The 21,473-nt window shown below is 33.9% G+C and overlaps 1 protein-coding gene across 9 annotated transcripts in view; it reads right to left on the bottom strand.

Moving 5' to 3' along the window:
• The window catches only part of DPH6 (diphthamine biosynthesis 6), a 215,905-nt gene that overhangs the window by 120,837 nt on the left and 73,595 nt on the right, over positions 1–21,473 (bottom strand). For all 9 annotated transcript variants that reach the window (XR_014883604.1, XR_014883605.1, XR_014883606.1 and 6 more), the window contains 3 exons: positions 20,710–20,841; positions 16,854–16,983; positions 13,687–13,861 (listed from right to left, as the gene is read on the bottom strand). Coding sequence is in view for 6 of the 9 variants with exons in the window: in XM_085225134.1 (XP_085081260.1) it covers positions 13,687–13,861; positions 16,854–16,983; positions 20,710–20,841 (437 nt within the window). In the remaining 3 variants the exon portion in view is untranslated. The remainder of the gene's footprint in view (positions 1–13,686; positions 13,862–16,853; positions 16,984–20,709; positions 20,842–21,473) is intronic.

The raw sequence follows: 21,473 nt of genomic DNA, 5'->3' as shown, positions 1-21,473 counted from the left end.
AGCACTTTTGACTTGGGGAGGTTATGCTGCTGGCTCAAAGAAAACAACCAACCTGCAATGCATTCTTCAGAAACTCCACAGGATAGGAAACTACATCTCTGAGTCATTCTTCTCTAGCTCAGAAGGTGGCAGTATTACTACATGGAAGAAATGTGCTAACTACCCAGTATTACACATCCACATCGCTGAAATAAACATGTTTAATTCCCAAAGAAGCATATATTTTATCCTGTGGCATAATTTACTTATAACATTAAAACTCAAACATGGAGCAATTTGTAGCAATAACTATGATTATGCTGTTAGTGGCCCAAATGTCACTGTCTAGATTAGGCTAAATGATACCTAGCACCATAGAGCTTCTGTGATTTATATTTTATTATCACTGTTAGAACTTGCATGCTTAAAAGGCTCCCCATTCAAATTATTCAGTTTTCTCAATGACTGAAGTAATCACAGAAATGATAATATTACGATGAATGATATAAGTTTAAAATCATAGCAATGCTTAAAACATACAAACATTTCGGATAGGCAAATGTTAGATATTTAAAAACAAAACTTCATGGTAAAAATACAATGTGTATTAAAATGCATCACAGTTTTTGCAGTCTGCAAGACTGAAATTAAAAGATTTTAGACTCAAGAAAAAGTATACCGCTTTATAAAATGAAATGTGCGCTTTAACAATGCTTTCAGAAATATCAATAAATACATTTATGATGCTGTCTCATTAAAAAGAGAGAATATTGAGATAGATTAAATAGATTTTATTTTAATTTGCATACTGAATAATAGGAAATTTATATTTATATAATTTTTATACTGTTATTTATATATACATATACATATGTATCTATATAGTTAGATCCTTTCAATCTAAGGGAATGGTATCATGCCAATTTGCAGATAATATTTCTTCTACACCATTACTTTAGATGATAAAATATTTTTTATTTATGAAAAATAAAGTGTAACCCTTATTTTCCAGTTCAAAAAGTTTTTCAGAATCAATAAACTAAGTACTTACATAGGAACCAAGATATAGACAAGTTTTATTTTGCATTTACTGTCTATGCCTTAATGGAATCTTGTATAATTGACTTGAGGCTTTACTGAGTCTTCATACATGCCTAATAAGTACACAGCACAGATCTGCATTACAGAATTACTAGGAAGAGACAAGAAGATCTTTAGTTTTATACTTCATTCCCAGTGAGACCCAAACCCTCAGAGGTAAACGACTATGTGAGCATCATTTCAGCAAAAGGCACCGGGCACACCCTGTGCATGCTGTGGCTTGTTGACATGAACCAGGGCAGGCAGACACCAATAATACATGAAGTGCGGTTCAGAGGCAATTAGGATCAGTTGTCAAGGCCAGGCCATTAATGAAAGAACATGTCAGAGGAGCCGGAGACTTCAATGGTTGAGGGCAAGAAGGCGATTTAGTGTGACAGATCGAGTCCTTCCAATGTCCTCAGTGGTACATGCTAATACCAGCCTTAACAACCTTTTGTGGCAGTGTATAATGCGACTAACATGGACTTTGATTCAGCAAAATGACTGCTGCCACTGTTAGTCTGTTTCATTCCAACAACAGTAAAAGCACTGCTACAAATAATTACCCACTTCCTTCTCCCCCCTGCTCCATTTAATGCAGCACTGCTTTATGCATGCCATACTGTTTCTCACTAGAAGGTCACAACGTTTATCCTGTGGCTTTCTTTTTTTTTTTTTTTTTTTTCTTGGTGATGCCTTTTCTATTTGTTAATATAATCTGAAATTTTCCCATAAAATAATTAGGTTGAAAAAACGGAAATTAACTACAAATTCAATACTGTCTCATGTGATTAACAAGAAATGGAAAAAAAAGAGCAAACCAAACTGGTCTAAAGGATTCACTTATGTAAGAGCTGTTACGTGTGATAATTATTAACATAATCTACTAGATTAAAAGCATATAGCAATTTGAGTATTCAGTACCACTTCTAATACTAATTTTCTTCTAAGGGTCTTAGTGTTCAGGTCCCATGTGAATATACAATACCATGCATTTAGGAGTGAAAAATTTGTGACAACACAAAATGAAGAAAAAAAAATGAATAGACATATTCACTAAAACTCCCCACACATTTCAAGGGTGAATTCATAGATTTGTCAAAGTAAACACTGTTTTATCAGTGATAAAAATTACAACTTGAGGCCTATTTTACTCCTCTTACATCAGATGATACGGTTCTCTCCTATCACTTCTGTCACTTGACAATTCCTGAACTGACCTTTCTAGAGACAACACTTATCTCAGAGTGACAGCAGAAACTATCTCTGCAGGATGAATTTCCTTCTTTCTCTTTATTTCTGTCCACTTTGCCTACTTTCTGACTCGTTTTAGCTTCTCTCATATTTTTCATCTTTTCTTGTTGTATTAATTCTACAGTTAACCTCTTAACCAAACTTAGCCAGCATTTCATTTCCAACCCAAAGCTTTGAACATTGAATATCTACTTTGTTAGATTTGGCATAGTTTACTGAAGTATTTGTTTGTTCCTTTGCAACATTCTTAGCCTCAATTTGATTCATTGTCATTTTTGTTATTTCTTTCTCTTCTTTCCCCTTTCACTATATTCAGCTCCTTAACCCACTAGCTAAGACAAAAATCCCACTGACTACAATATAAATATACTTTCATGAAAGTAAATATTACTACCAACATTTATGGCATTTAACTGACAAGATTTTCGGCATTTAACAGAATTAGAAGTTCTGGTAATTTTTGATGCTGTAATGTACAATGCACTGTGTTCAATGGGTACAATACGAAAAACTCTGAGCAGAAACATAATTGAAAGAGCAGTGATCTGTTTTAATGACACCTCTTCATTACTTTGGTTGGCAATAATCATGACCAAAAGAAAGTTATATCTAACTCTTGGCATATATATTAGGAATTAACATTAACTTAAAAAATTAAGCATGTGGCTAACCCAATCAAGTCTTAGATTTCAATTAGCTTTAATATTCTACCTACAGATATATCAATGATTACCCTTTCTTACTGAGTTTGGTTTAGAAAAATAGAGCACTAACAAATAACATAAAAAACCCACAAACATTACTCTACGCTGCAATATTTGATAAAGAGCAGCAGAATCGCTAAGTAACTTCAGGACATATGTTTAAAGGATATTTTAATTTCTCTGTGCTTTCCTGTAATAATTTAATTCTTGCATCTGTAACCTACCATAAATTTTAAAAATTAAAGAAAATATTTGAAAACAGTTGCTTGAATATCATTAGTTTCTTCTGTAGAGAGATTAAAAAAAATATATTTTCCGCACAGTTAAACAGAACTTTTTTCACTAACTCAAGTTTTATTTGATAGTTTTCTAATACTGTAATAAACACAGGATATTTGTATCATAATAAATAACTAGATACATAGATGACAGTTAGCAAACACAATCCTCATCACAAAGATTTAATGTTATAAAGCTCTGAAATATTCCTGAAACTTTAGATATACTAGATAAGGGATATTTTTGTGCAATTGTAACAGAACCATTCACTAAAATGAAAAGCCTAGTAGGTTTTAAAAGTAAATAGGAATATTTTAAAAGTAAATTGAAGAACTGAACATAAATATATTATTAGTATATTAGAACCTGTAGTATTTCACAATCAAGACGTGTTCCTAAACTGGAACTATTTTTACTATCCACTCATATGTACAGATACTTTCTATTTGCTACCATTTCCGTTCATTCTGAATGCCTGGCGAACACATTCCAATTACAACAGATGCCTTACCATACAAATCTTGTGACTTTAAGGAAGCATTATTTCTTCTTAAAAACAACCCTTTCCTTCTCAAATTACTGAATAAAGGGAATAAAAAAAGGCAAATAAAAAGAATGAAAGAAAATAAATACATCATACCAGTAAAAATCCCCCTATGTAAGCGCTAAGGATTGCAGCAAAAGAAACATAAAAAATAATTAGAAAATGAAATAACTTCTCTGCCTAATACTAACAAATCATCTTACACAGTAATCTTCATCTCTGTGGACTACAAAATATTTCACTTTTAGTCAGAAACAGAAGAAACAGGTCACACTGACACCATACCATAACTGGGAGAAAAATAATGTTATCTTGCCGAAAGTGAATTGTAATTTTCTCTTATAAGATAACAAGACACAACATGAAGTCTACCAGAATTTTGGAGCCAAAACATTTATTTTTGAACCCTCGCTGGATGTTGACCTCAAGTTACAAAAGCCTCTCAGTTTGCTTGCTGAAAGAGAGAAATGGTTCAGGGAAGCAATGCATGTAAAAATGTCACCTATAAGGTAAGTTTTCCTACATTAACATGCAAGAACCAGTAGGAATAATTCGCCACAAACTCAGAAAATAAATAAACACAAAACAAAACACAAAAGATAAACAACTAGAAATTACCCTCAAATGACTATCTGCTGTAGAGGAAAAACATCTAAACCTTTCAAAACACTCTATTAGCCTTGGAAACAATAAAAATGAGATGTCAAAACTTGCTCTTTGGTGCAGAAAAATCAAATCCTGGACTCTCTGAGCCTAAGACCAATGCATCCCTTGCCATAGACATGCAAGTAAGCTTGGCTTTTCCATTTTAACCTGCTGTAAAATGCAACAGTCAGGTAAACTAATCTTGCTTTGAAAAAATTGTTCTGTTTCATCACTAAAGCTGCTAAGAGAATGTTCTCTGCAACAGAATTCTCTTAAAGGATTTCAAGGATGCTTTTTGTTCACAGAATTTGTGGTGAGAAACAGTACACTTGAACTCGGGGATAAAAAACATTAACTGCAGTTTAAAGGAATGCTCTGCCTCTCTAGCACTTGTACTTGAGAATAGATAATAATGTTGTCTTGAAAGAATGATTTTTTTCAGGTTTTTAGAGAAGTAAGAGGAAGCTTAGTCAAAACAAATTGAAGAATAAAAATGATTTGCAGTCTCTCAGAATCAATAAGAAAGGATGGGAAAACAACCAATAATCAATCTCCTTAAAAGGTTGACGATCTTACCAAGAGCCATGGACACAAACTGCTCTAGCTCTAAAGATGACTGCTATCTTTTCTAGTACTGCCTGAGGGTGATAGATCCCATACTTGCATTGAAAGAGTGCAAGGAGGAAAAAGCTGGAACAAGAGCACAGTGCTTCAGATTGAATTCCTCAAGTCAACTGACTATAGTTTCAGCAATAAAAAAAACCAGCTAAAAGCAAAGAGGTTTCACGCTTAAAATAGATGTCAGATCTGGAGTATCAAAAGCTATTTGGAAAAAAGAGAAATATTTCACACATTTTTTAAGTTCAGTACTATTTCAGTGTATAATGATATGGAGGGCATTGATTTATCACAGTAAGTTCTGCTTTAACTGGCTTTCAATCCTATAGAAAAAAATATGGCTATGTTTGCGAAGAGAAGTTAGTGTCTCAGTAGAATACTTCTGCAAAGAATAAAAACTGGAGAAATTACTAACTTGATGTCTCGTAACATCTGGATACTTTCCCAAGGAAGTACAAAACTGGACTACAGAGGAAGGTGTGTATCATGAAAAAATACATGGATAGCTTTAGGAAACAAGTAAAGAGAGAAGTTTGGTCCATGTAAGTGTTTCAGTGGGCGCACACACACATTGAGTATCCCCACAAGTGGAATTTTTACAAACCTAAAGTTGGGAGAAATACCAGCTACACAAAGAACCAAGATTTTATTTCTGTCTATTGTAGAGAATGTATAGGGATGAGTTATCTAGGGCACAGTATGGCTCACAAACAGTTAACCTAGTGAAAATTCAAAGAGAAAGCACTTCATGAGCACTTCAAACCTGTCACAATAATCACATAACTGAACCTCTAGAGAAAGAGACAATGTTTCTGTTACTGAGCTCAACCCTCAGGCTCTCATGCATCAAATTCACCACTGAAAACAAAGTGGGATGGGGGATGGAAAAATTTGAGGTGCCAAAATACCAAAATAATGTAGTGGACCCAAATAAATTTGCCGATAGCAAATACATAATTCTGAAAAAGATGTTTGAACTCTGATTAGGATCCCTCTCAAAAAACATTAAAGAAGAACAAGGAGAAGTAGAAAAATGTAGGAAAAAATGAGCTTAGTCCTAGGAAGTAATTTAGGTGACTGGTCTGAAAGCATTGCAATCGCTTTTGAAGCTAAACACAGGATGAGGAGAACTGCATATGTATTAGTTTGCTATCTTTATATGAAAAATGGAAACTGTAGAGGAGATGTTAGAGAAGGAGGCAAAGGTGGAGAAAGAGAAGATACTGATTACTTAGGAGAAACACAGGCAAGCATGTAGCATCTGCTACAATGTTCCAATGTTCAAGGAACTTTACAGTGCACAATAAGATCACTGCATGTTTTTAGCAGAATTTCACTTAAAAAAAACAAACAAAACAAACAGAAGTACAAATTCTAATTCTTATTCTCATCTTCTGAAGACACTTATGTGAATTTCCCTTAAGAATCAGAACTAAGAGATTACATAGATTTTGTTTCATTAGAAGTACTTATGCTAGTACCAAAGGATAATTTTTGCCCTTGAAAGATTTTGTGTACCATTCAATGGGAGGCATGCTAGTGGCTCATTTTCACTTGGAAATTATTGTAACAGTACATGAAATTTATTATGATTCTAGAAGTATTGAAAGAGAATCTAAAGATGTTAAATAGGGTTTATTTACTTTATAGAGTTTCCATTTCACCCCGATACACACACTAGGTCTCTCGAGTGTATTTTGTAGCACACAGTGCTTGCTTCTACCAATAAGCTCAGTGAAGTTAAAGGGCTGTTTGAATACCAGGATAGGTGGTTCCGAGAAAGTTTTTCTTAGAAGACATTCTAAGACTAGGATATTCTTCTGTCACAGGCTGTAGGTATGCAATGATGTTCTAAAAGTTCAATTGATAGATAGTACATGACAGGTAAGAATTTAGGATCAGCAGCAACTTTTTTTGTTAAGTTGATAATTCCCAACATTGTTTTCTGGTGGCTTTTTTCACAGAAGTGTTTTTTTTGATTAAAAATCCTCTTTAGCTGACTAAGGCAATTTCAGCTCAGACCATATGTCTTATTTAAGGGTATAACTGCACATTGCATCTTTTAACAGGTTGTTGTAGATTATCTTATGGAAATAGGTGGACTCATTTTCTCTGCATACTGGAATTTTTACAGTGCAGTGTTGATGATGATGATAGCATCTAGAAGAGCAATAGTATAGGAATGTTTCAGAGATGGCTTGTAAAAAGTTGATAATTACTGAATTAGTGGCAGAAATCCATACAGTAGTCTTAGGTTTACAGTTCAGACGACCAACTTTTCATCTGTATATGTCAGATATACCATGACATTAATAACACAATTATTTACAAGGCAGTCCATAAAGACATTGGTCAAGTGCAGGGTTATTTTCATGTTCACTCCTTTATCCAGTCTGGTACAAATTGAATTAGTGAAACTAGCTGCTGTCACAGTGAAATTGAGATGTTTATGCCAGTTTTTCAAATTTTGGTCATTTTCTGGTAAAGCTTCAATGGGCATTATAAAGTGGCATACTGGCATAGAGATGAGAAGTAATGCAGAAAGCAATGAGGCTGTTGGTCAAGAGGTTGGTTTTGTTATGGAATCAGTGGAGAAAGTTTCCCTTCCGCTATGGAAAACTTTTTGTTGGCATAAAAAGTGGACTGAGGTTTCAGTGAGGGTTTCATGGAGTACTAGCAGATGGTAGTAGGCGTACTAAGGTTCCCTTGTTTGTGAATCTGATACAGCTAGCAAACAATCCAAAGGATAGCAGATGAAGAGGAGTTGAGAGTCAGGCTTAACACTTCTACTGAATCTCAAAAGCATCTCTTGAAACCCTGTGTAAGATTTACACAGTAGCGTCAGCTTCATTTAAGTAGTCCATGCAGTTTATGATCTCTATAGTCATGTCTTTCATTATTTCCGGTTTAATTCAATATGAATGTTGAATCTCAAGAATTCTGAAGTATTCCTCTGATTGACAGATTTTGATTGCGCTACTTATTGCTGATTATTGCAAAGCCAAATCTTTTTGCAGATGTTCAGCTGCTTGAGTTTTCAAGACAAATTAAGGGAACAAGTAGTTACCTGGAATGAGCTGCTCATAGTAATCAAGCCATTTAGGACACATCTTCATTACTAAATCCCAATGTTGCAAGTTCTTCATCTATATTAAACTCTATTAAACTCCTATACATAAAATTTAAGCATATGAGCAGAAATCAAAGGGATTCCTTTCATACATAAATTCACACATAGCTCCTCATAGAATTAGTAGAACAGTTACACAACATTTTCATAAGAATGCTAAATATCAGTCAAAAACCTTCAGATGTATCATTAGCAGGAAGGTGTTCATATCTGCCATTGATCAAATTCCAATCACAGATTGAAAACATTGAAAAACAGTTGGGTTTATCAGTAAACATAACCTTACTTGTGGTGAGTATACAGTACATATTTAGAGCCATCAAAAGAAGGTTGAAGTACAAACCACAAAAATATTAAGTCCTCTTTCTTTGAGGTACAGAAAAATGCTGTCTGCAATTTATATGGAGAGGAAAAGAAAGAAGTAAAAAAAATGTACAAGATTACTTTCTATTAAGCAACTGGAAGAACTCTCACAAATCATTTTTTTGGCTTCTCTTTTGGTGTTATGTTCACATTCCTAAATTAGAGACTTACCTGGTATTTACATCAGCCAGCACAGTGAACATACAGTTTACTAAACTAGCTACTTGGAGGCAATGAAAAACTCTGAGTCAAATTCTGGAAGGACAATATCTAAGTCTGAATGCCATAGTCTGGGACTGAAAAAATTTCAGTGTCTGTATCATCTCTCCAAGGAAAATAAACAAAAGCAAAACCAGACAAAAATAACTAACCACCAGAACAAAACAAAACAAAACAAAAACACACACAAAAAAATCCCAGACTTAAACATAGGCCCTCTATTCCAAGGACAACTCCCTCTTATTAGGGATCCTGAGTATTCTCCAGAGGGTAAAGATGCCTATAGTATCTCAGATCTAAACTCTCTAACCACACTGAAATTTGACACTTTGTTTATGGTTCCTCACTTTCAGATTGTGATTATAAAACAGGAAAGTGAGAAGTACACTTCCAGTACACCCTGCAGACAAACATTTGGGTAGTGTGAGCTCTAGATTAAATGTTCAGCCTTCAGGGAACTCAAACTTAATTTCTGCATTTCCTAGGCAAGCAGACTAAACCCTTCATCATACAAAACATGACAGTCATCCTTTTCACCTCCTCATATTTAGACTCTACTGGGGACCATGGTTTACGTTTGCATATTCTTAAATCTGAAGAGATGAGACTGTAGAGACAAAACAGACAGATGTCTTTCTCCCTAGATGGCAACAACATCACCAATCAAAGTTTAGGCAGTTACAGATTTTTCAAGCAAACAGAGAATTACCTGGCAAATTTAAATTGATACAGAGTGAAGCAGTCTGGGGGAAGACACTATGAAGGATTGCCCTAAGTAAGGCAGTTGAATCTGACAGCAGTGCCTTAATGTACTTTGTGTAAAATAGTGGCCACTGAAGCTATGACAGACAGGTATCAAGCCAGCGTATACTTAATTTGTTTTAATGCACTAAGCATCTCAGTTCCACATTTGATTTCTGACAGTCACCTTAATATGAGTGGGAGCTGAGATGCTCTACAGAATGCATGCTCAGAATACCTAAAAGCAGAGACAACATAATAGATGCCTTTTAGAAATTTCTATTGCTTTTAGGATTTTAATAAATGTATTTTATTTACCATACTGTCTACTTATATATATTCTTTATGTACTACTAGTTTTATGCTATCAGTTTTCTTTGTGGTTTCCTGACCTCATCACTATTTGGATGCTGAATCTTAAGGACGATGAAGAGTTCAATTTCATTAACAAAACTTAAAATGTAAGATTGAAAACACAGGCTCTCTCATAAAAATGTGGTAAAAGGAAAGGCAAAATACTTTATCTAATGAATCAAATCCTCTGTGTTTAAACCTTCCTTAACTGGGGAATTATTATTAATCCAAAGGAACTATAAGCACTTTTGAAGTGTTCATTCACTTAGGGGCTTTTAGTTTGTACATCCTTCCAAACACCTCCTTCACAAATGTGTATTTCTTTAAGAACCACGTGTATTTCCATTTCTAGGAGTTCACAGCAAGTATTTAAAAACTGTACCACGTACAATATGAAAATGACTATATCATAATCAAAGGGGAAAGGTTTGGAAAATGTAAATATATGCTTGGAGATGTTTGTTTTCTCCAATCAGTTACCATTTTCAAAATATGCTGTATTTTCCATGTAACCCATTTTTCATCTGCCCAATTACCAGCAATCTTTTTTTCCTGCTATCAAAAATGATCATTTGTTTCTTTATTGTAGTAGATAAAACATCCTTTCATTGTTTCAGCTCACAAGCTGCGCAGATACTACCCACTGTTCTTGCCTCCAGCACTTCACATTATTGGTGTATTATTTCATGCATGCCCTACTCTTTTATCAATTGCTTTTGAAGTAATGTTAATAGACTAGAAAATTGAGACATTTATGAAGTATAGGCAGTGTTTATGAAAAAATCCATAAAATATGACACAGGCAAGACAAGATAAAAGCAGCATTTTAATAGATTACGGCAAAGAGATCCTGTCAGAAGTTGACAACTGACTCCTCCGAGATCACTAATTTTTATGGGATTAATTCTTTAGTATTAAAAATGAAGTTAAATGTCCTAATTAATCTGTAAATAGCACACCCAGAATTAAACCTTGTGGCTCCTTCCTTGGCAGAGCAATACTTTTGAGTAATAATTTTGAGTAATTACCTCAAACTGAGTAAGATGATGTTATTAGCTAAATAGCCATTTGAATCAGACTTTATTGTATTAATGATGTATGAAATCAGCACTATTTGATAAAGATGTTTGTATAGTAACTTCTGACTCTCAGGAAACTACAGATCACTTGGATTCAACTATACCAGATGTGTCCAGCTTGTGGTCCATGAGCTATGCGCAACGCTGGACAGTTAGAAATGACAGGCCCACAAAAAAAGAGCAAACAAGTGATTTTCCGAAAGGTGAATGAACAGGAAACAGAATCCAAATTAGTTGCAGAGACCTCGACACTTGGAATTGAGAGAAACTAAGAGTTTATGCTACTAGGTTCAAACAGCGTAGAAGAGAACACTGAGAATAAGATGCCTGAAGGATGCTAGAAACTGGAATTTGGCAGCCATCAGAGGGAAAGTATTGAGGTCACAAGGAAAATCTAGAATTGTCATCAGACATAATTAAGACATAGATAATTGTATATCATTATATTTATAAAATAGGTAATGTCAGCATCAAAAATTATTGTAGAATATGACAGTACAATAGATTTTATTGTTTCAGCTTATTTGCTCATTTCCAGATAAAAAACAAGGAAGTTTTTCAAAACAAAGTTCAAATAGACTTTTAAATTACTTATGTGTTTAGTGTTTCAGTTGAGATAGGCTTTTTAAATTTTTTTTTTTATGAAGGAAAACCACTCATGACTGCATATTCTGAAACAGAATATAGCCTAGATACTTTATTCTATTTGTATTAGAAGGATATAATTATAATACTTTGGAAGTCTGCCTAAAAGGAACATCTCCAAATATGAGGGCAAAAGGACCATACAATTCTCTCTCAGTATCAACTTAAGCTTTCCACAGATGTACTGAAACCATGATGAGAACAGAGATAAACTAAGTGATTTCATTCTGCCTATTATAGTCTCCCAGTAATATCAGGCATTAAAAAAAGCCCTGAAAATATGCAAACGCCTTAATTCTTTTTAAAATATGGCTAAAATTCACTACTACAGGTTTCTCACACAGGACTGAAAGATGGTAAACAAAATTTACAAAACCAGCATGACCATGCTTTGATCTCTCATTACTCTGAGATTAGGCTTACAGAAAGGCATAACTTTTATTACATCAGCTAATATAATTAGAAAATAACACATTATCACTGCAAGTCCTAGACATTTGTGATACAATACAATAACTCTAATGTAGCTTACATTCCAGTAGCTAATATAGACAGTGTTCTACACTATTAAAACAAGTGGACCAAGAAAAATAATCTCTGCTTTTTTTCTTACAAGTCAGCCATATTTTATCTTAAAACAGTTTGCGTCTATTTAGAAACAATGAGGTCATCGTTAAAGAAACTTTAAGAGAAAAGAACCTTTATATAAATATTTTGAGTGGAATTTAAATCTTAGTATCATTCTGCCAATGTTTTGGCAGATCAGAAGGATATTGTCATGGTAAATTTCAAATTTTTACTTTTTGTCCTCATAGTACTGTTGGGCTACACTTAGTTTATAAGAAAAACACTGGTAAAGAAATACAGAGTTTTTGCTGTATAAAAGGTGACATACTTCATCAGCTCAGCTGGTGCTAGCTGGGCAAGAGAATTTCTGCTTCATTGCAAAAAGTTTTCATTCAAATTTTCAGTCTACTTATCAATGATACTTTGCTGCCTCATTTTTCATGCTTTCTATACAATGTGCAATATTCTATTTACTTTGTTATTAGTTGGAAACAAAGTACAACTTCTGTGTACTTTTAAATGGTTGAACAATATCAAGAGCAATATCACTGTTTAGTCACCTTACAATTGACTGACCCATGGAAAAAATCTGGATTTGCTCACTTTAAACAAATTTCAAATATGCTTGGCTGTTCCTAGAGTGCACTTGTAATCTAGGCAGATTATAAAAATGAGAATGTGACAGAATTATTCAGTATAATCACAATAAGCAAAAAAAAAAATTACACTGTTTTTGAGATTAAATATGAATATTTGCTCTTAATACAATTAAGAATAATTAAACCTGTCTTGTCAACAACAACCTGATGATGTAGGTTGTGTTTTTGTTTTGTCCATAAGTTTAAAAAATATAATTTAAAAATACTTATTTTTATTTCTTTTTTCTCCTGGAAAGACTTGAGCAGAGGGTCACAAAGATGATAAAGGGCCTGGAGCACCTCTCTCATGAGGAAAAGCTGAGCAACCCAGGTCTGTTCAGCCTTGAGAAAAGACAACTCAGAGGGGATCTGATCAATGTCTATAAGTATCTAAGGTGCAGTAGGCAAAGTATGAGGCCAGACTTTTGAGCGGTGAGTGGCAACAGGACAAGGGGAAATGACCACAAACTGAAGCACAGGAAGTTCTGCACAAATGTGCGTAAGAACTTCTTCACAGTAAGGGTGATGGAACACTGGAACAGGCTGCCCAGGAAGGCTGTGGGCATTCAAGACCTGCCTGGACGCCTACCTCTGCAACCGGGGCCGGCTTTGCAGGGGGGCTGGACTCAATGATCTCCAACCCGAACAATTCTGTGATTCAGTGATTTTCTTTTTTTTCCTTTTTTTTTTTTTTTTTTTTTTTACAGTAGAAAATACTTTCCTTAAACTTTAACACCTTCTTTCTTTCTCTTGTACATTCACTTGGACAAGAAGGAGTCTTTCAAACTGTACCCACTTTAGTAATCTGACGTATAGTTCACATGAAATAACAAAGATTCCTTACCTTGATGGATTGACTGTAAGGTCCTATGCTAGCAGGTGCCCAATGGGAAATACTCTGTACATGCATGACCAGTTTTTCCTCACTTAATACGTCATCTGTTACTATGTCACAGCTATGTGCAAGGCAATCAATGCAAAACAGTACTCCATCAGGTAACAGGGTTTCCACACATACTCTGAAAGCAGAAGAAAATTATCTTTTTTCAAATAAAGTTTGCATGCACTATCAGCATTTATTTTCCATGTTGATTTCTTTTTCTTTTGGATACGATATAATGAAATTTTATCAGGAACATAAAAACAAACACTACTACAGTATTGCAGTAACCTGTTAGTATTTATACTGTTTTCTCCTCTCCAAATGATAATCAGCTTCACACTTCCAGCAAGACAATCTGCACTACCAAGGATCACTAGTATCACAGTCCATGGCTCATTTACCTTTGTTTATTTTTGCGGTGTATATCATTATTTTAAGAATACGTGAATTGTTTTACCAATAAAAGTTTGACCGTGCGGCTTTGGAAATAAGTTATGCTAAAGCAGCTTTTGAATAGTGAGCACCTTGCCATATCACCAACCATTTTTCACTGACTCACCTTGCATATATTGGACTAAATGCTCAATTTTCTAAACGTGAGCAGAAGCTTATTGCTTTACACCATCCTCACGTGTTATAATGCAATACTAAGCATATTCTTCTGTTTTACTTTCAGTTGTTTGACAAACACACTTTTATGATAGCACAGAAAACCTACTTAAGCATTCATTAAGAAAGTTCATTTTTGTTTGCTCCAAACTTAAACATTTAAAAACTGTGTGCCTGAATGACAGACAAAGTCTATTGCAAATGGCTAATGAAAAAAGTGTGTGTGGGGAGTTGGAGGGGGGGGCGGAGAGGGGAATAAATAAAAAAAAAGAATAAAAGATGAAAAAAACAACAATGATGTTTCAAAGCTAGAAAAATAATTATATTTGTAGTCTATGCATTAAAATGTCATTTATCTCCCAGCAGGTATCCAACAAAAAATTACTTGTTCTCTTTACGTATCATGTAACACAACCTTACAAAATTCTTATTGTCTTGCTTTATTTCTTCCAAGAAAACTATCTTTCTCCCCTCCTTTCCCATGCAAATACACTGTTTTTTCCTCATTATCATCATCATAAGAATGGATGAATTGGGATGGTAAATTTTCAAGACAATTTTGCAAATTTAGTGTAGATCTACACTCCTGAGTCTATGCTTCTAGCATATTGCATGTGAGAACTCCCACAAACAGGCCTCTGTGCATAATGCAACAAATGCAAACTGCTGCTTAATTTCTCTTTTGGCTAAAATGCAACATAAATCTGTATGTTCTATAAAATAATCATAAAGTCATTTCCTGTTGCAACTTCCTTATCTTTCTACCTGCTATTTTATTACCTTTCAAAGAAGTAATGGAAAACTATGTGCTGGCTGTGCAAATGTGAAGGCTTAAAACATGCAGCAGTATGAGAAATGAAGGACGCTAGATAGGGGAAAGAGTAAGTGCCATAAAGAGAACTTAAGATACATAGCATAGAGATACATTTTTGTGTAGTTTACAGCAGCCTAAATCTTCCAGCACACACAACCACTACTCCATTCCTCCACTGTTTGGTAACTCTGGACTACAACTAGGATCTCAAAAAAGCCTCTTCCTGCTGTCTTTATTCTCTTCTGACACTCAGACGGTAAATAATTAGGAGAATATAAACATACCATCTTAACAATATCTTCTAGCTATTTTCACATTATGCTTAAAATTCATGCGACTAAACTACACTTAATTCTCTGTAATAAAAAGTATATAATATTTTACATTAGAAAATGCTGAACAATTGATTTAAAAAATAACAAGATATAAGGTATCCTCGTAGTTCCCCATTTTGAGAAGTGGTTTGGACTAGGTAACTTCCAGAGGACCCATCCAAGTGATTTTTCAAACTAAAGTAGTTCTGCATACTGAACACAGTATCTCAGAAGCTTGAAAACATGAACTACTGTTATAAGAAATATGCTCTTCTGACAAATGCAAGAAAGAATTTACAAAGGAAAATTATGTTTAACAATTTAAAAAAGCACAGCAAAATTTTCATGGGCTAGGTGTTTGTAGTCCAATTTCCAGTGACGTTAACAAACAAGAAAAAAACAATGAACAAACTAAAATCAAATAACATCAGGATCAAATTCTCAATATTAACAAATTGTTTATGTCAGGGCTTGACTAGGACACAAGGTTAAAAGTTCTGTATGATGGATATTAAATAATTATGATTTGAGGCTCTATGAATGAAAATATTAGACTCAGTGCATTCTGAAGTAATTTCTTATTCATATTTGCATATTTACTGAATAAGCAACTATAGCTATGCAATTCGTCAGATGATGGAAACACACAAGAAAAGATCATATTGGGTCAAGCCAGAGATACATTTAGTGCAACCCTGCGAAATCTTCATCAGACATCTCAATGATAGGGCAAAGCATACACCCAGGAAGTTTGCAAATTATACAATACTAAGAGCGGCGATTGTTACATTAGGGGGTGATGCTGTCATTCAGAAAAACCTGGAAAGGCTGGAGAAATGGGGTGACAGGAACCTTATACAACAAGTGCAAAATCCTGCAATTAGATAAAACTCCAGGCACCTGTGCATGCTGGGAATTGTCCAGCTGGAAAGCAGCTTTGTAGAAATGGACCTGGTGGGTCCTAGTATACAATGAAAGCCAGCAACGTGCCTTTATCACCAAGGTTTGATGGCATCCTGGACTGCATTAGGAGGAGAATTGCCAAGATCAAGAGAGACACACTTACAAGCAAACAAAACTCCATCAATACAAAATACTTATCATTTCACCTGAGTTAAGGAGAACTGATGCTTGCAAAAAATGTACTACTTTTCTGTAACGTCATATTGAGGGGCATTTATAAACCTTATGGAAAATACTAAGGCAAGAATTTCCAACTCCAGTGATTCTGACTTGAGCACCCCTGACATGATTACTTCAAAAGGTAGCAAAAGTCTGTTTCTAAGTCTGTGAGACATAAATATTTGTAGAAAAGCTTCATAAATGTGATAACAATAATACAGTACATTACAGTGTATCATAAATATACTATAGCAGTAGTCTAATCCTACCTTGCCGGTGGACACAAATCAAATTCTGTCACATAAACTGAATTTATAGCATTGAAATCTTTCATGCTCTTCATATACAGATGAACCAAAATAATATCCTTCATTTTTAATCCCTCTGAAGTTATAGTTGCTGCAAGATAAAAGTAATGTAGCTGTTAAAGACAAAATATTTTAAACATAGGCATCCTGTATTTGTTCAACAAAACAAACTGGTAATAACTAGTTGTCTAAATATGACTGAAGGCTTTGCAACATACTGCTTTTCCCTACATAATGCTCAATTTTTCATGTAATTTTCTCATGTTAATTTTCTAAATAGACAGAAATAGAACGATAAATTCTATCCACACAGTAGTGAATCCTTTCCAAAAGAAAATGTATCATGCATTCATGCAAATAGATAAGTTACATTCCTAACTTTTTGTATCACTAAGTTTTATCCTTTCTTTTTTTTCTGTTAATTTTTTGTTTCGTTTCAGGCTACGACAGCTAGTAATCTATAAGATTTTGAATCAAAAATGAACAGAACTGTAAGGGACAATAAGAAATCCTTTAGTCCACAACTCCTCTCAAATAAAAGATCAAACATTTATGTGCTATTCTGAAGGGATATTTGTCTAAGCTGATTTAAAAAAAAAAAAAAAAAGTTCAATAATAAGGAAAGAGTTATAAATGGCAAGACAGACAGTAGGAAACAGAAGTAGCCACAGGAGAAATGAAGGTATGATGTGAGCACAGGAAAGCTCAAGCACACAAAGTTAAAGAAAAGATACTGGGGAGTGGAAATAATATGAATCTGTATGCATAGAAGATTTCAGCCATAGCATTTAAGGAGAATGTATTACTCTTACATACGTCAATACCATACAAGATATGTGGATCAGCTCTGCAGTGTGGACCTTTCATAACTCATAAACAGGATAAATAAAATGAAGAAGCAAGTCTTCTCTGAAAGACGTGAAGAAATATAGAGCATATAATAGCATTTACCTAATTTAAATGAGATACATAAAGCTCTTCTCAATGTAGTTTTGGGGATCTTGTCCTTTAGAATTACAGCTTGTATCTATACATATATATATATAGTCTTCCAGAGGAGCAGCATGAGAGTATAAATAGTCTTCACCCTTGCCTTAATTTTGTGAGAAACATTTCTTTGCCTTTAAACACAATACAGGATCTGGCACACTTCCATGAAAGTCGATGTGGTCACACCAGCACTGGGTTTTATTCTAAATATCTTAGCTTTATTTAGTCATACTGCCACTAGAGATGGCAGTCTGAAGAGGGAAAGGGAAATTCTCACTGACAGAAAAAGACAGTCCCTGCTAAGTGATACAAGAGATTATAAAACAATTGACATTGAACTTGTATGAAGTCAAGACAGATCTCCAGAAATTATCAGCTGAGAAATTAGTATACGATAATTCTGTCCAGAAATATAAATGTACTTTATAACTGCCTGATAGTAATCACTAGGTCAATATCAACTGCTATTTCATCACTCAAGGAGAAGATAATGACATTTTGTAAATTTCCAGCCAGAATTTTAGTCAAATAGACTTTGGGACTACAGTTAAAGTTTCTGCAGCATTATGTGGAATGTCGGAGAAAAAAATGTAAAAAAAGGAAGTCTAAATTGTGTAAGCTTAGAAACAAACTATAATTTGTGGACATGAAATAGCATTATAGCAAGTCAAAGGCAAAGAGATTTGGATAAATTTATAGTTTTTAACTTTTTAGAAATATCTTAAGTACAATTCCCTTTTTCTCTGCATGAATGAGAGGAATGATGGAAAATAATATCTCTCAAGCTTGCAAACATAATAAAATTGATCTCCCAAGGTACTGTTGTTAGTAAAAAGATAAAAAAGATGAACCAGTTACCAATTCATCACCTGAGTTCTTACCAACATGTTCTGCTTACAAAGAGAAGACTATCACATAGCACGTTCCCAGGATACACCTGGAAAGTCCTTCTGTTGAATTTTAACCATTCACTCTTACAAAATATTTATAAAATACAGCCAGGTGAAAATCATTTTTTCTTATACAGAATTGCTTCTAACACACACTAAAAAGGACACCTTTTTTTTTTTTTTTTTTTTTTTTTTTTTTTTTTTTTTTTTAAATGAGTTATGTGGATCTTTAGGCTGAGCTACAGAAGGCTAATCAAAATTGTCTACAGCAAGTAGTATTCTAGACTAATTTTTAATGTAATAAAAAACCATGTTGCTCCAGTGAAGCCTAGGAAGATACGCCATGGTAAATCTGGTTCAAAGCTGCTTTTTATGTAAAGCACTTCAATTTTCGTCATCTAAAGATATGCTTAAAAAAACAGTTTAAGAAAATAAAAGTAAATGGCAACATATTGAATTCCCTCTTGTACTTGGCTTTATGGAAGAAATCCAACCACTTTATGGAACAATTGCATGTTTCATAATGCCCAACAATAAATTTCTATTTCTGAATCCTTTGAGAAGCACTTATCCTCTTTAGAGATCATTAAATCAGTTAATCCTGGAAAGTGAAGGTTAAAAGGACTGTGCCTATTCCATTTTTAAACCGTAAAGGACTGAAATGCTATATGGATCAAAAGTGTGACTACAGACATAGCCTTGTGGATATCTGCCTATCAGTTTAGTTCTCAAAAACATATTGCTTCTTTTTCCACGTCAGAAATTTAATTCATCTAGTCTTCCACAATCTCTTACAAAAATAATATAACCCCAAAGGAAATCTGAGAACTGACATTTTCAACCAAAGATGAGAATATTACTATTTTTTCTGATTATGATACAGCTAATGAAAGAAATGTGCTAAAAGCAACAGGCTACTGAACTATTCAAAGACACAGTCAGTCCTCTTCTATGACAGATGCTGTAGCAAAAATACATAATGTCTGTATTAGCAGATATCCATTCAAATATACTAAGTACAAAATAAAATATTATGCAATCCTTTTGCTTTAATTAACATATTTTGCCCAGAAGATTTATACTAAATACTGTTGCCTTTTATTAAAAAATTAATTACATCTGCCCTTCTGACTACCAAGCAATCAAAACCTAGCTTAAAGGCCTTTGACGATCAACTTCCTTATTTCTAAACAATTTCTATGGTTTCTTAATTGTCCTCTATTCAATCATGAAATCAGGCACATATGTCTAAGATTTTACACAATAACATTTCACAAGAATTTGTGAGCAAGAATTCAAGCCCACCAATTTACTCAATAAGACTTATTTCCATTTTTATGAATGAAAAGAAGACTGCACAGATGTGCTTTATCTAACGATTATAATGAAAAAAAAATTGAACATTTTGTATTATATATCAGTATCTTGTAAGGACAGGATAGTAAGGAACTTGGATTTCACAATTCCCAAGAAAGCAATTTCTCCTTTGTATTAAGAATATAAGCAAGATTTATGGCTACTGACCTAATCCTAGATGCTGAAATGTTCAACAGTTTTCTAGAAAACTTAATTTAAAATTATAGTAGCTACAAAAGTGCTTTAGCAAGTAGACAGTATCAACAGCACACATGTACTCTCACACATAGTATATATTGCAAGAAAGCTACAAAGCCAGTAAGTACTATGGAAACAGCATCACAGTGATATGAGCACTGTACTGGCTTTCTAGGGCCTTCAATAGCAGCCAAATTACAATGTGTTCAGTATTAAAGCCAATAATGATTCCAATCAAACACTAGATGAGGTGGCAAACTGACAACCTCTGACAACTGAAAACCTGAAGTTACAAAGTCACATTGCAATACAGACTCCTTATTTAATATCATATTTGAAAATGTATTACTAGTAGCTGATAATGGATTATCTGAAAAAATCACCTTGGAGAGACGAAAATGCTTCCCTTGCTGCCTCTTGAGCATTTTTGTCTTTTGATGGATGAAAGTGTGCAGTGATGCATGAAAACCATTGGTAACCAGACACAGATCTCCCTGAACTTCCAAATGTCTTACCTATGGGAAATTAATAACAGCACTATGATTACAGAGATGAAAATAGTCACGTTAACCAAGAATACATTTTAAATTGTTTAAGTAAGAAGAACCATGGGGAAAAAAAAACCACAATATAAATTGTTAAAAAATCTTCATAACTTATTTACAGAAATGTAGGTATAAATCAAATATTACAAGTGTGCTGGTATCCAAGCTACCATTCAGTACTCATCAAACAAAGCAGTACTTCTTCAACACTGCCTCCAGAAAATGTGGTTACAAGTAGTATTTACCTGAGAATTTCATTTTTTCTCTCCTCCTTTACTTGTTTTCCCCTGACTTTTTACAATTTTTCTACTTCTTCTGATAAAGACACGTTACAATAAGTGATATTGAAAAGTTAGAATTTTCAAAACTATTCAGCCAACATAGAAACAGATTTTCAAAGTTACTTGTCAAATTTTAACAGAACTTAACACAGTTCTAATAAGCAACAAATGCTTAATCTGTTTGGGTGCTTTTGTTATTATTGTTTTGTTTGTTTTAAAAATCCCCATTATTTATCCACATTAAAAGTGCCTATGCACTTCATATAAAAGACTGTTACACTATGAAACTTACTTTTCAGAGTTTACTAATCTTTGGGTTTA

This window comes from Meleagris gallopavo, chromosome 5 (genome assembly GCF_905368555.1).
Source record: "Meleagris gallopavo chromosome 5, MGAL_WU_HG_1.1, whole genome shotgun sequence".
Lineage (NCBI taxonomy): Eukaryota > Metazoa > Chordata > Aves > Galliformes > Phasianidae > Meleagris > Meleagris gallopavo.
Note: the sequence above shows the minus strand (reverse complement) of the source record. Positions and strands in the feature narration are given on the sequence as shown.